Source organism: Pseudopodoces humilis, chromosome 3 (assembly GCF_049639895.1).
Source record: "Pseudopodoces humilis isolate 2021_Gansu_Grassland_sample_001 chromosome 3, ASM4963989v1, whole genome shotgun sequence".
NCBI classification, from domain to species: domain Eukaryota; kingdom Metazoa; phylum Chordata; class Aves; order Passeriformes; family Paridae; genus Pseudopodoces; species Pseudopodoces humilis.
In genome coordinates, this window is record NC_142202.1 from 104,961,925 (window position 1) to 104,978,008 (window position 16,084).

The 16,084-nt window shown below is 42.7% G+C and overlaps 1 protein-coding gene across 4 annotated transcripts in view; it reads right to left on the minus strand.

Moving 5' to 3' along the window:
• Positions 1 to 7,360: 7,360 nt before the first annotated feature.
• Positions 7,361 to 16,084, minus strand: part of LDAH (lipid droplet associated hydrolase) — a 106,933-nt gene continuing 98,209 nt past the window's right edge. For all 4 annotated transcript variants that reach the window (XM_005521833.3, XM_014251493.2, XM_088053665.1 and 1 more), the window contains one exon: positions 7,361 to 10,531. In XM_005521833.3, the coding sequence (XP_005521890.1) occupies positions 10,340 to 10,531 (192 nt within the window). In that variant the 3' untranslated portion in view covers positions 7,361 to 10,339. The remainder of the gene's footprint in view (positions 10,532 to 16,084) is intronic.

Here is a 16,084-nt window from a genome sequence, read left to right on the forward strand (position 1 = left end):
AAATGCAAGGTCTGCCTCTCCATCCCCAGGCAGATTTGGAGATTGCACCAAACAGTGGGATTAGTCTTGGGCAACAACCATAGAGCCTTTGCAAATGTGTAGAGGTTAAGATTAAATATTTGGGGAAGGAAGTCACAGAAGGAGTTGTAAAGCTCTGCCCAGGGAAGCGTGGAGTCACCATCCCTGGAAATGTTCAAGAACTGTGTGGATATGGCACTTGAGGTGATAGTTTAATAGTGAATATGGTGGTGATCTGGGGTTGATGGCAGGACATGATCTCTTCCAACCTTAATGATTATGATTCTAAATGGAAGTGGTGGGTGTGAAAGCCTTTCCCAGGCAGGGAGTTTCTCTCAGCTGAGTTGTTGCAGCCCTGCACTGTTGGGGCAACACAGGGATGTGTCTGTAGAGGCCATGGAGAGTGAATCCTGCCTTTGGAGAAAGGTTGGTGGGGCACTGTCTGCAGGATGATGGTAGCCCAGCTCAGCCCCCATCCCTGGAGCTGCTCCTCTGCAGAACATCACCCTCTAATGCCAAAGGAAAGGCCCAGAAAAAAATGTATTTCTGATCAGCTGCCTCTTGCCTGAGCTGATTTTTGTGCACATGTAAACTTTATAAATATGAGACTAGAGGTTGAACATGGACAAATATTAATTCAGCAATCTCAGAGTGGTTTTAATGGATAATTATAGGTTCTCAATCTGCAGTATTTATACAACCTTTCCAGTTAAAAAAAAAAACCAAACAGTTTCCATGCAGTGCATATTCTCCTGGAGGATTTGTTTGACCTTGAGCACCATTTTTATCTGCAGGATATAATTACAGTGAAACTAGAAATATTAAGCATTTGAAAAGGACTATGTATCCATGCTTAACTGGCTCCCTCCTCTCTGACATAGGAATGTAACTGCACAGGAGTCGGGCAATGTGCAGAGTGATCTCATTTGACTTAGAAGCACTGGGGCTGGGATTTGAGGAAGCCTGCCCAGTTAGGACAGGGACTGACTGGTGTGTGTGTCTTGTCTGGGGGTTCTTTGAGCTTGTGCTCAAGGCACTGCCTTCAGGAACAGTCAGAAACAAAATGACTTTATGCCCTGTTTAACCCTGGTCACCAGGGGTGCTTCTGGCCTAGAAATACTTCCCAAGAATCACAGATTTATTTATCTTTTTTTAAGGAATAATTGCTTTTTAATTCTCTTAAAATAGGGGGCTTGTGTGCTCCCCCCCCTTTTTTTTTTTCTTTTACATTATACTTCAAATCCAATGATAGGTGGGAAATCAGTATCCTCTGGCAGGGAGAAGGATTCATATGGAAAAGGGCTTGATGTAGCTTCATCCTGGCACAGCTGCGTTGATCCCAGTGGCCTCACTTCCGATCAGCGCTGACAGATGGAGCCACGCCTCTTTGTCTGTTGGCTGATGGTTGGCATACCCATGAGGAAAAGGCTGCAAAGGCACCAGTTCTGATTAAAAGCAAACCCCAGGCCTTGAGCCTTCTGCTCAGGTTTGAGTGCCAGCAGCTCCCGTGTGTGTTTGCACCCCGTGGGTTCTAAGCCAGCCCTTGGCTGTGCAGCTCTCATCAGGTAACTCTGCGGTGGTTATCCATCACGCTCCTCCTGCAAAACAAACAGCTCCTTTTACAGCTTTAAGCCCTTATCCCACACACACCAAAGTGGTGTTTAGTGACAGTCAGACAGTGCCAGGGAGAAAAAACCCTCAGTGGGGCAATGGCCACGATAGCCTGGGTCTTGCAGAGGCTGTCACCTGAAATGGGGCTGTGTGCCACTGTGTTTGACAGATGATCAGAACAAAGGGCTATCTCATGGACCTTGTCCGGGCAGTTCCATCAAATCACTTGCTGTGTCTCCTGTCCTGGGTGCAGCTGGAGTTATGGGGTGAGTTTTTCTCTTCACATCATGCTCTGGGTAGGTGGGTGGATGGGAAAACCTGTGTGGGAAAAAGCAAGGTCTTTGAGAGCACTGTGACTCAAATGTTTTTAAGTCTTCATGACCAGCAGATCATGTGTGTCCCACTGGCCTCAGAGCAGCTCCCTTGGCATCAGGGATCCCTTTTGGTGGGGTCAGAATGGAGATGTAGGGTGGCAGGAGCAGAGTAGCAATGTCCCCACTGTGGGAGTGTGTCCTCCATGAAAACACAATGAGGAAAGGAGTTGGGGAGTAGCTGTTCTGTGGGTGGGATGTTGCTGATGGTTGGGAGCCTGTGACTTTGTGTGGAACAGTTTTTCTGTCTTTCCTATCTTTAAATTAATAGCTGGTAAAAGAGCAAGATGTTCCACCAGGCTGGTGTGTGTGACACCTTCAGTTTTGTCATAAGCTGGTTTATGTCTTCCAAGGTAAAACCAGCTGCATTCAGTGCTTCTAAGCTCTTTGTTCCTAGTACAATGTGTTGTGAGGTGCATGGAGGTGCAAAGATGTCTCTGAAAATCACTCATGTCCAATCAGGCAGTGATCTGGGCCTTCAGAAAATGACAAAAATTTGGAATTCATGCTGGTGTAACCCACTGACCATGGAGTCCACCTGACATCTTTGCACCTCAAGACACAAATAGCCCTGTGTCTGCTTTTTCCTTTTACTGGCTTCAGTACTCAAACAACCCCTGAATTTTCCATGTTGGAGAGGTGCCTGATATAATTGGTGGTGGGTGCACCATGTTTGACTCTTGCTCAATGGATGGGGTAGGAAGCTTGGGCAGCAGAGCATTTGCATGGAACTGGTATTGAGAAATCTTAAACCAAAGCCTGATCCATTCCCATCCATTCCATGGATGAAAACAGAACTCCACACATTTTCAATGGATTTTCAGCAGGGTTTGCTGCTCATTTTTCTGTCATCACCACTTAATAGTTCAGTTGTACCTTTTGTGAACTCATTTCTCTGCTTTGATACTTGTGCCCATGCTTTGGGTTTTCAGGACGGGGAGTGCACAGACTTGCTGTGGTGTTTGGTGGGGGAAGGAGGGTGAGGAAGGGAAGGCTGGCACTCAGCAGCAGGAGGACGTGGTGCAGTCTGTGCCTTCAGGCAGGGGACGGGGAGGGCACAGGTCTGGCAGGGTTGAAGCTGGTGGGAGGAGGGGACCTGCTCACCATGGGTCGCACACTCAAGTGCCTTTCTGGTGGAAGGTGGGAGTGTTTGGGCCTCCCCTTCTCTTTGCCACAATGTCAAGCCTGTGCTGGTGCCACCCTGGTCTCCATCATCAGAGGAATGAGACCCAGAGACAGGGCAAGCCTGGCCACCCTGGGAGCTGTGGCATTGGCCTCCATCCCAGTTTTTAGGGAGATGGTAGTGTTCCTTGTGGTGTTTCATTCATTTCCTCCATCCTGCCTTGGTGAAGAGAGGGGAGGAGAGCAGTAGGGAATAAACAGGAGGCAAAGTTTAGGGCTGCCTTGCTCCCAAGCTGATCATCCCAGGCAGCTGTGTGCCAGGAACTGCTGAGCACCAAGGAGCTCACAGGGGCTCAGCCAGCAGCAGCAGTGTGAAACAGCATCCACAGGCCAGGAAAAGGGATGGTAATGCAGGGAGGGCCCAGGCTTTGGTCCTTGAAAGTGTCAGAGTTAAGTGGGTATTTAGGAAGTGATCTGCTGGGATGGGACACTTTGTAGGAGCAGCTCATCCTCTCCTTGCCCAGGGAGGGGGGTGATCATCCTGCTTCCATTCATCCCATCTGCTGTGAGTGATAACTTTTTAAAGTCCGAGTTCCTGAGGTGCTGAAGGCCCAGAGCTCTCACATGCTTTGGTTGAAGCCACATTTGTGCAGCGCCTTTGCAAATGGAGCTCTCACAGCCTGAGGAGCAGTCAGGGGCTGTGCCCACCTGGAGTCACCAGCTCTGTCTTGCTCTGCAGCTCCCACTGGAAAAGCTGGTGGAGATGCTGCTAAAAGGAAATGGACACTTGTCGGTGCAGCACAGACCTGCTCTGCTCCTGGTGCTTGCTGTGTCAGATGAAGCAGGGAGCAAAGTTGATCCAGTTTGCTCAGTCCCTTTGTATCCCATCACTGCATGCTCTGTTTCTGGAGTCAACACTTTCTGGAGTTCCTTTGACAAAACGAGCCTCTCTGCTGGTCAGTCGTGGTTTTATTTATAAGTTCTTTTCTTTGATTAGAAAGGAAAATATCAAAAATTGAAAAAATTTCCAATAGCTGTATTTCTAGTAGTTGTGATTTTTGAAGCAATACTCGTATCCCTGTGTGTGCCTCTGAACTATCCATGTATTTGTTCAGCTTTTTCAGGTCTGGGTGTGTGAAATATCTCTAAAGAAGATAGCTCTGTACGTGATGGTGTAAATGCATTGTTTGTATGTATCTAAAGTTTAAATAGATTGTACATATGGGATTGTAAATGAACTGTAAACAGCAATCTATATTTTCTTGAATATATTATATAGCAGTATATATTTGTTAAATAAATATTCTTGTATACTCTTCAATAACCTTTTTAATATTTTGTACAGATAAGTTTATTAAATATTTTATTGATAAACAGACCTCTGCAAGATTTTCTTTTGATGACTTGGCATCTGTGTCCTAAAACCAGATGTCAAGAGCAGCCTTTGTAAACCACCTTTATTCCCTGGGCTACCTAAGGTGTTAAACAAAACATGAAATACCCATTCATTTTAAACTGCCTTCCAGGACAGCCACAGGCATTTTCCAATAAATAAAGTCACAGAACAGTGAGTGTTTGTGATGGATTTATCACCAAAATGTACATCTTTTTTTCCCCCTGTGTTTCTGAATAGTGTTCACCTGCTGTGGTGAGTAACTATCCAGCTCCAGCCAGCCAAACAGGATTCCCTCCATTGGCTCCATCAGCCCGGACAAGAGAAGGCTCCATGGAGACCTCATTGTGGACTTCAGTGCCTAAAGGGGGGCTTATAAAAAAGAGGGAGAACAACTTTTTACACAGGCAGATAGTGATAGGACAAGGGGGAATGGTTTTAAACTAAAAGAGGAGTGATCTACATTGGATATTAGGAGGAATTTCTTTCCTGTCAGGGTGGTGAGGCACTGGCACAGGTTGCCCAGAGAAGCTGGGGATGTCCCATCCCTGGAAGTGTACAAGGTCAGACTGGACTGAGAGGTGCTTTATCAGGTTCTCCTGCAAAGGACATCACCCAGGTCCCTTGGAGACAGAGAGTGAAGGTAATAGGGATTATGACTCTCTCCTACACCCCTAAGCACACAGTGCTGTGAACATGCAGGTGTGGAGTAAGGCACATTTGGAGGCATGGAAGAAGTCCTCAGGGCATTAGGTATGTGTTTTAGACATAAAAAAGCAAACTCAGTTTTCAAAACCCAGAAGAAACGTGGAGAACTGAACTGGAGCATGGTCATTTCCATTTGCAGTGCAGACCCACCTTTTGGTCAGTACTCTGCATCCCCACATGCCCATTTTATGGTGACACTGGCTGAGGGTCATTTATTGGTATTGGTCATGTATTGGTAAAGGTTCTCTGGGGAGGGAGGCAGGATGGCATTTTGCCCCTTGCCCTCTGGCTCACTCTGTGAGCAGTTTTACAGGAATGTGCTATCCTAACAAGCTGTTTTCAACAGAACAATGAAGGTGAGAGCAGGTGGCTATTCACAGGCATTGCACCAGGTCTTACCAGTGGGAGTGGTGTGGTTTGTGTTCAATGGACCTGGGTTTTTACTCCACTGCAGACTGTTCACGATTGACAACATAAACTAGTCTGTTCATAAATGAAGAGAAATCAAAGGCACAGCAAGGACAGAGGAGATGTCCAAGGTCACACATGAATACAATAGAAGAAAATGCAAAGCATTGGTAAAACAGGACGTTCTGAATTGAGGCTGGACCACTCCGGATGCTTCAAATCCCATGTTTATTTTGTGGGTGAAAATACAAGTTCTTTCCTATAAGCACCGATGAACTGCAGTACCTCCTGCATGATGAGAGCACTTTAAAACATTTATGTTCTGTAAATGATATTCCTGTGTCCTACAAGTTAGACTGGACCAGCTGGACACTTAGCAAATTTTAAGGGTGCCTGTTAGGGAAGAGAAGTAGGTAAGTGTTGGCATTGGGAAAGTCTGTTTTTCCTAATTCTATGCAACCTCCACTCATGGATTCCTCTCAATGTATGAAGCGCAATATTTCGGAGTCTGGGGGCTTTGTTGAAGATGTTCACCAAGGAGGAGACCCCCATTTCCTCCTTCAGTGTGAATTGCTTCAAACAGGATGGAGAAGATCTTTTGAGTGTCTGACTGGCAAACCCTGCAGTCAGGTACAGTCAGTCAGATGTTTTAAAAAACACCCCGTATTTTATTAGCTGCTGCAAACTACTTTCTGCAACACAACTATTCTCCTGCAAGCATATTCCTGCAAGAGGCAAAACTGAGGCTGTTGACTATCAGCTCAAGCACTCTGAAAGAGTTTTTAATTAAATCCCTCCATGCCTGTCCCATCTGAGCATGAATGTTAGCCTGTTCCATAACTTCTGCGTGATGCTACTGAGAGCAGCGATCGCTCCTGGCAGCTGCTTGCGGTGTTACTGCTGGATCTGCTGCTTGTGCTCAACCCCCATCAGCTGTTCCAGAAATATATGCTGTTTTAATAGTTCCTGGTCACTCACAAACACTCTCTGGATTCTTATTCTGTAAATGTGCCAGGAAAGAGAACATTTGCCTGCAAGCGAAGAGCCTCAGAAACTTATTGTAGTTGGGAGTCTGAGCATGACCTGTGACACAGAGTAAAACAAGTCTCTTGGGTCTAGTGAGTTTATCCAAACCCAGTAATAGTTTGAGTGACTTTAAAATGATAACATTGAACATCTTGTTTAAAGTCTTTTCTGGCAATTAGCTAGACCAAAGAAAAGGATGGGGGGGTGGATGCACATATAAATCCATTTTCTGTAAAATAAATATATAAATGAACTCAGCTGCAGAGAAGAGATTATCTGCTGTGGCTCATGTGTGCAATCTGTCTCTGTGAGTCAAGAATCTGGTGTTTAGCTTGGAGTCCAACTCCAAATTCTTCACCATAAACACTGGGCAAGCACTCATCCAGCTTCCTGAAGGGACAAACCTCACTCCACACACTCTATATAGCTCATATAGATCCACACACTCTATAGCTCATTCACAGCAGCAAACATGGAGCTGGACGCAGCAAGAGGAAACTGATAGATTATTTTGGAGGGGCTCTGGATAAAAATGCTTAAGCAAGTCAGGTGCCTACCACCCACAGATTTTCTGTGCACTTGGCAGATGTCTGCATCGCATGTGAAATTTGGCATTTGGCAGGTATTTTTGTAGATTTTGTATGCATGAAGTAATAAAGGAGCTGAACTAGGACTAAACAAGTTACCAAAACAAAGAATCAAGTTACACTTTACCATAAATTTCTTTATTTTTGTTATTGGAGTTGTGTACTTTTAATAAAAGGTATCAATCTAGCAAAACACTTGCACATGAGTCAAAGTCACTGCACTAGCAGGGTCACTCGTGTGGTGAGAATCAAGCACAGATGTGAATGACAGTGAGTAGGTGCTACAGCTTACAGCCCATATCTCTGTGATAGGTTTTCCAAGAATTCTTAAATAGTCTAAAATAGGCAAAACCACACTGTGTTTTCATGGTAAATTGGCACATTTGGACCACGAGCACTTCTGATACTCTTTGCCTGGGGTGACAATGAACACCATGGGCTTCTGAGGAGCTGGATTCTCACTGTGTGGGATCTGCTCCTCTTAGGAAATACGGCTGTGGAAACTAGGCCCGTGTGTTTTAGCAATGAATAGAGTAGCAAATTTTCAGATCTTAGCCTTACAGTAACAACTTCTAAGAGGAAGGTAGCAATTGAATCTGTATGGTTTTGATAATACTAGAGAAAATTCTTTTAAGAAAATTGTAAGGCATTCTTCTGCAGTAGATCTGGTCATCACTGACCAGACCTAATCTCAGTTTAGGTCTTAATACAGTTAGGATTTAGTATAATGGATTAACTTTTGTATAAAAGGCATACACAAGTCAGGTACAAGTATTGCTAAATTAATTCCTCATACAAAGTATACGCATAATGCACTGTAAACAACTGCTTCTCTTAGGTGCTTCAGTTTCCAGGCTGTAGTAGCTGCTTGTCATCTTTGGTTAATGCAAGATTCCATCTGGTCTCAGGAGATCCACTAAAACAGCTGAACTCCCACAAACCAAGTCTTTGTCAATTCCCTGACTCCACACACTTAGAAGAACAAATGTTTTGTTCAACCAGATCAATGTGCAAACCAAACCAACCACGTGAACTGTAGTTTTTATGCTGCTGACATACAAACAGGTGCACATGTACATACAGGTGTACATTAATAACATCTCCACATACGTGTAGGTCCTCCCTGGCTCTGCCCCAGGGAGCACCTCAGCCAACAGATGCAGGGAGCATCTGCCACAAGGCCATCCAGCTGGGATGATGCCAACACCTGGGGGCTATCACACACACACATACAGCTATGGACTTCTACAGTGAGCACAAGGATTCTTTTGATCATGACTGAATATGGACCTGTAGAAAGATGGAAAGTCCTGTGACTCTGCAATGAGCAGAATCAGTTGCATGGGCATAGTCCCCTCACTTTGAATGTATCTGGTTCCTCCTCACGCTGCTGAAACTGTGCTCCCAACATTCCTGCCCCACTTACCAGTACTACTTCATTACGTGGCAGTGTAATTGGAAAATCCACTGACTAGTCTCAAAAGCTAAACCAGCTTCTGATACAGGGAAGGTCACTTAAATTCAGTGTCAGTCAGCAGGTTTGAAAACCAGTCCAAAATATCCAGGAACTGAACTCTATTACAAGTTGCTCTAAATATTAGTGAAAGGTTCAAGGGGCATTTAGAGAGCAGTGAAAGGGGTGTGCATAATTGTGTAAGAAAACTAAGCAGTTAATTGATCTTCTGCATCACAGAGAACATTCTCCAGTACCATTCTCACATGTATCAAAACTGGTAATAAATCATGTAAGTTAGATACTCAATGCATCATCTAAATTCATCTGTTCATGAGGGCAGGACCTCCCCTGACTATACTCTGTAGTGTTTTGCTTATTTATAAATGTCTTTATGAACTCCACAGGGAGACTATTTCACAGGTTCAGGGCTAGAAAGCTTTTCCTGATTACACTTGGCTCTGTTCTCCTTACTTGCAATATTTTCATTTCTAGCTATTCCCTGTAACTTCTTTTGTTATCACAACTGCTAGGATTTTTTTTTCTATTTTTTTTTTTCTCCATCTGTAAAGGAAAGGGTTCACCAAATATGAGAACAGGGAACTTGTCAGCACCATTCAAGGGTCTGGTTCTCAACAGTAATGTTCATGCCATGTCATGGGTGCAGCTGTGGCACAGCAACAGATGTTTTCTGATGGTGAACTTACCTAATTTGTGGCTTGGCAGAAAATTTAATATTTCAGTCCTTAGAGCAAAGAACTGAAATTTAGACATGCATTCAAAGTGGTTTAATTCTTTAAAGCTGCTGAGCAAGCAGTGTTCTCTTGGACTTCATTAGGACAGCTAGGCCACCTAGAAGTTGTTATACATGGATTCAGCAATCGATTTAAACTTTTAAATACTGGCATTTTTGACCAGTGTTCTTTCCTTTCTCTACAGTCAATTGAAAAATGAAATACTTGGCCATGTTCCAGGCAAGACATCCTGACGCATTCCCTTGCTGAACAGCCACAGATACCTTACAGCATTTCTAATACCCTGTGGAGTCCTGGCAGTGCTCCAAACCTGTGGCGAGACTTGGAGAAACTGCACTCCTGATCTTCACATCTTCCCTGAACTGATCTCAAACAGCCTGACCACCAACCCCCTCTGACCCAGAACAGGCAACAACAGGGTTGTCCAGGGCCTTGGACTGTTCTGGCTGCCATGCACCTGGCTTACATGGATAGGTGAAACATGAGGAGAGGGCCAGGCCTTGCACAGCGTACCAGGATCCGTCGATAGGATCCACCCACAACCCAACACTTCTGCAGCAGAGAGTGGGGTGGGAGTAGCTCAGATACAGTTGTTTCAGCATTGTCTAGAGGGCCAACAGACAATAAATATTCCACCCTTTGCCAAGTCTTCCAGAGTCCTGAAGACTCAGGATGAAACTACATAAGCACTGAGTCAATAAAACTATACTTTGGACCAGCCAGTCTCTCTTTAACTTTCTCTAAAACATCTCAATAGAAAACAAGCCATAATCTATAGTAAACAGAAAAAAAAAGAAAAAAGACAGACTCTCTCACAAAAAAAAAAATAAAAAACACACATTCACATAATAATTACATCATTTTCCTGTTGCTCACTGAATTAGTGTTTATAATTTGGACAGATCATCCTGTAGCCAGTCTGTGATCATGGCAGCCATCTCCTTGCTGGCATCCAGCACGAAGGCATGGCGGAGCCCCTTCTCACAGAGCCGAATGTCCCCATCTGGAAAATCCATTTTGATCTCATCGTAGTAGTGCTGTGGACACCAGCTGTCTCCAGTTCCATAGTAAAAAATCAGCTAGAAAGAAAAGCATATCAAATAATCAGTGTGGAAAGTTACTGATGGAGCAACCAATACAATCGTTTGGAAATAAGTAATACATCAAATCCTGAGATATTATACTGTGAGGAATAGCAGACTGGTACTTCTTGGTTGTTTCCAGGTCTGCAGGTATGATGAAGACAATTAAATTCTCTGCAATTCAGTTTCCTCACCTGCGAAACTGTACAATACAAGCTTAACCCTGAAACAGAAATATGCTGATGAAAGCCTGGCTGCCTTAGTAAATTTCTTACTGTGGCTCAAAACATCAAGTTGTCCATGAAGTCCACCCCAAGCAGCCTGGCCACTGTGTTTTCCATGGCTGTTAGCAGCTTTCTGTGTTAGCTTTCCTGCTATTAAAAAAAACCAATAACCAGACACATCTTCACCAATATCAGGTTGCTCAAAACCCCTTCTAACCTGACCTTGTATGTTTTCAGGGATGGGGCATCCACCTCTGGGCAACTTGTGCCAGTGTCTCATCACCCTCATTTTAAAAACACTTCCTCCTTATAGGTAGTCTGAATTGATCCTCTTTCAGTTTAAAACTATTGCCCCTTGTCCTGAAACAGGACTTGCTCAAAATTTTGTCCCATTTTTCTTACAGGTAGGTACTTACTCCATTTTTCTTACTCTTTAGGTACTGGAATGTGCTCTAAGGTCTCCCTGGAGCCTTCCCTTCTCCAGACTGAACTGTCCCAACTCTCCATCTTATCCTTGTGAAGTGCTGCCTGGGTGGAGTGTAGGCATCTCCCAGAGACCAACAAACAACTTTCTTCTGGGTTGTAACATGGAACTAAAATTCTGCAAAAGTGCATTTTGCCCAAATAACCTTGGCCAATGACTAACACGAAGCAGGTGCTACCTGCCCTGAACACAAAAGCTGTAAATTCCAGGAAAATACCATATTCAGGGAAGTATCTTTTCTCTCTGTTTGAAACAGTGAACGTCACATTTCCCCAAGTCATCATTTCTCCCCATTTTCATCTTGACTTTGCATGCTATAGCTATGCTTTTTAATTTATGTAAAGTATATGAGGGGAATGTAGTTTTCTGGGAGAGAGTAAAAACCTATGGATTTCAGACTATACAAGAACAAGATTAATGAAGAGCACTCTTCATACTAAAATGTCTGAATGCAGGTACCAGAAGGATGCTGATTGCTCAACACATCACACACACAGCTTGGCCCAATTCCATTATTCGCATTTGTTTCATATTTCATTTCTGTACTTCAGTGAATAACTGAGCAATGCTAACATAAATTAGAGGACAAGAAGTTTTCCTTTCATCACAAATATCTTCAGTTCCATCATTTTTGTAGCCATGTGGAATATAAATAAATGGACTCACTGGGGTAGAGGTGGGCTAAGAGCCCAGACTTCATTTCACAAACTATTACAAGGTTTTGTCTAACTCACTTTTCTCTTGCTGAAGTTTGCCCAAATCTTGTACATTATTGACTGTTGGCTGTATCCAAAATATAGTATCTCAGCTGCACAGACACCAACCCCAGTTATACTTCTATTTATGTGCAAAACATAGAACATAAACCATCCCATGTTAACAAACATTATTGGTTTCCTTTGTCACTCACTACTTGCAGAAAACAAGGTGTGTTGTTTGCTCTAGCAGAAAATTTCTTTTGATTTTGCCTTCAATTCATCAATCACAAGATGTCACACTAGGAAAAGTTTTTCAGAGAAGCCAATGTAAAATGTCCAAATGCATCCAGGCCTTTTGGAAGCAAAACATCTGACCAAATTAAGTTTAACCCTGGGTTTCATTACAGAAATAGATATAGAAATAAATACAGATATAGAAATAAAGATTATGAAACTGAGGGGGAAAAAAAAGCAATGGAGCAGCTCCAGTTTAATGGAGCAGTCCTTGAAATAGTCAGATTTTTTGAAAGGCAAGTCATAGAGACTCATCACATGATCATTTAGAAAAAGATGAAAAGCCATTTACACTTACAAAGGTGGATAAAATACTTGGCTTTGTCTGCATGCACTGTGAAGTGGGCTGTTCTCCAGGTAGGGTTGTAAACTTGAGAACTCACAGATTTGAAAATGCCTAAATAGAAGATTTATGTGCATTCTTAGCTTGCCCCTGGTATATTTGCATTACAGTTTAATCTTTCACTGCATGATCCAAAGGATCCTTGACTCACTCAATCCACTGACAGGATGACATTCAGCTGATGAGCTGCTATTTGATAGTACTTTTCATTTTAAGTTCTGTGTGCGGTCTGAGTATTTATTTACTACATATTTCATGGTTTACAGACAGGATTTATTTTCTTTATGCTCTGCATTCCTCTGGCATGCACTACTACAGGATTCACATGCTCACATTTATTAATTTAGTTTTGCAACACCTTAACGGCAATTTTTATCTTCATTTTGCAGGTGGGGAGCACAGAAATGAATGTCAAACTACATTTATTAATTTGAAAGCATGCAGTGAAGAGTGAAACACCTCAAGCTGGCTTTCCACAACATACTGTGTGTGCAGCACTACACAGTATTGACTACATTCAAAGGACAGCACTCCTGGACTGCACCTGCAGGTGTTCTGAAACACTGTTTATCTGTTTGTAATATACATTTCAAGGTCTTAAATGAGATATTCAGAAAAATGAGAACTAACTGTGACTATGAAAAATATCAATGACTTTGCCAAGACTCCATTCTTTTTAAAGTTTAGGTGCCTTTATCATGAACTTATTCACTTGTATTTCAATAGGAATTTTACCCCTTCTGTCACAGATGAGGTAGGAGTTCAGCATCCTGTTGTTTCCTTCATTACACAGCTCTTTTGGTTAATGAAAGAAGAAAAAGGAAAAGGGATGTTTTAATGAAAGATCAGTGCTTAGAATACTTACACAAAAGGTGTCTGAATTGAGGTCAGTGCTCCCCAACTGTGAAATGTTTGGTAATGCGAGTGGTTTTAGCAGAACTTGTGTGTACAGTCTGCTGGGCTTCGAGGAGGTAAACCAAACCCCAGGTATTTCACATGTAGCACCTACAAGTACTGCCAACAGTGTCAACACCTCTAGATTTTCTGCTTTAGGCCTCTGTTCCTTAAGGTCATGGTGTAATTGAAAGAAGCAGCACTGTCAGCTTCTGGCTGGAGGAACACAGGACACCTTCCTGCTGGTGTCACATTGGAGGCATCCAGCACAGAAATTAATAGTTTGAAAATCTATGGTGTATTTTTGAAGCAAATGTTCAGATATTTACCATACTTTGGTTACCATAGTTTGGACCACATGGAATCCCTCCAACTGAAACTAAAGCAAAGATGCTCTTCAGGATCACACTTAAAAAAACTCCAGTCACCAATGGACATTCAGTCCACGAGACCAGACAACTGTTGGCCAAAGTAACAACTCTCTCAGGTACCTTCACTGGGAACACCAGGTCTTCTCCCCTTACTATCCATCTCTACAAATTCCCTTCTCTGCTTCTGTTCTTAAGGTAAACATAGTAAATGGCATCTGCTGAGAAGAGGAACAATAAGATCTTGGAAATTTAGATTCTATTCCAAGCAGAAAAGGGCAGAACTTTTACCAACTACTGCTCTTGTTGTCCAGTCATTTTTCCACTCTTTACAGGTATGACTTCATTTGTCTTGTACCTTTCTGGTCTCAAGACTGCCCTACATATACCCTCTTGGTTATTTATTTCAGTTCTATTCTCCGTATCTCATTATTTCCAATTCTACTACTTCTGCTTCTTGTTCTAGTCCCACGTTCTTGCCCTGCAAAATCCAAATTTTAGTCTCCTGGGCCCTCCATCTCATTTTGAGTCCTAATTCCAATCCTAGTTGTTTTTTTCTAGAGCCTCTACTCCCTGCACTGTTCCTCAAGCACCTCTCAGAGTATCAGTTGTTCCTGTCAGCAGGGCTGGGTTCAGTTCAGCATAAAAACCTCTATGTACAGGTCACTGTACCATGGTGTTTACGTGTATACCAAGCATCCCAATTTCAGGAAAGATGGCCTTGCTGCGGTAGCTCAAATCCACCACCTCATATAGCACCAGAAGCATTTTTTGGCCAAACAAACTTTGGTTCTTCCTGCCTCCTCCTCCTCTCTGTTTACTGCTCCCTCACTAGTTGCCTATTAACTACCTCAGCACGTGTCTCCTATACACTGGAATGAGAAGCTTCCTTCTTCAAACTAGGAATTGCTACCATGAGAAAAAAATGCATTTTCCCTGAGCTTTATTTGTACACATTGAAGAATCCTTTGTATTGAAATAAAACCAGTCAAGGCAGGACAGACACTTGTGTCACATATGCAACTAAGTAAGGTTTGGGTCTATTAAAACCAACTAAGAGCAGTTTTTAAACAGAAGATTTGGGAAGTTTGATTTGATGCTGCAGTTATTTTGCCTGCTTATTTCATGTGCAGTTGTTGGTGTGTGCATTCTGTCCATGTCTGGACATCCAAAACTTTAACAGAAGTGTTTTTTAATTGCAGAATTGTTTTCAAAATGCTTGATTTTTACTGGATTATGAAAAAGAGCAAGGCTGCAATCAAGGTGTAAATTTTCAGTGATCCAGATGCTGGTACAGGGCCTAGGAAACCTGACAGCTACTTGACTGCCATTTGTGAAACTGAGGATCTCCTTTTCAATGACAAAATTTATCTGCTCTTTGCCTGCATCATACATAGACATGAAATAGACAGACTTTAAAATGTCAAGCTCTTTCCTAATACATTTAAACATCATAATTTTAGATCTATTTATGAAAAAGTTTCCAGAATCCATCTTCCCATCTTAATTTTAACATCAGGAGCTTTGCTATTGCAGCAGGCAGGCAGGAATAATTAATAAATCATGTGTAACCAGAGACACATGGGATCTCCATTAATGTAGGGAACACTGGCATGCACTGTATGGCCTGCATGGATCTGTAAAGTGCATATTTTCCTGTGGATGGAGGATGGCTGTAAAGACATCTTGAGTCAGCACAACCACTGCACCAGCAATGGAAAGCTGCTGCCAATCTAAGCATTCAGTAATGATGAGTCAAACCCCTAGAATAATCAGACTAGCTTAAAAATAAACAGATTTGCAAAACAATAAATAGGAAGTTCTTTCTGTTTTTGCTGTTGGCTTAAACTTTCCAGTATTTGCATTTTTTTAAACTTTTCTGCCATGAGGGTGAGAGGATTATCTTTTGCTCTTTTGCAATATTGAATGGTGAGGCTTCCAGATATTCCTGACTCAGAAGGGAAATGGCAGCTACCACTGGACATGACAAAGACTTTATGATTCCTGATGCAATATCCTACTTGCTACGAGTGACTGAAACATGTCCTCCTTCAGGATCTGCTGTTGAGGGCACCGTGAAGAGGATGTGGGCTGTTTTTGCCAGCCATTTCAATGTTGCATTTGAAATAGTTATGCAATTTCTAAACTTCAAATAGCTTTAAAGTAACAGTAGTATTCTTAGACGATGATTTACCATTAAATGGTTCAGAAGTATTTTCAGCCTTAGCTTCTGTAAAATAAAACA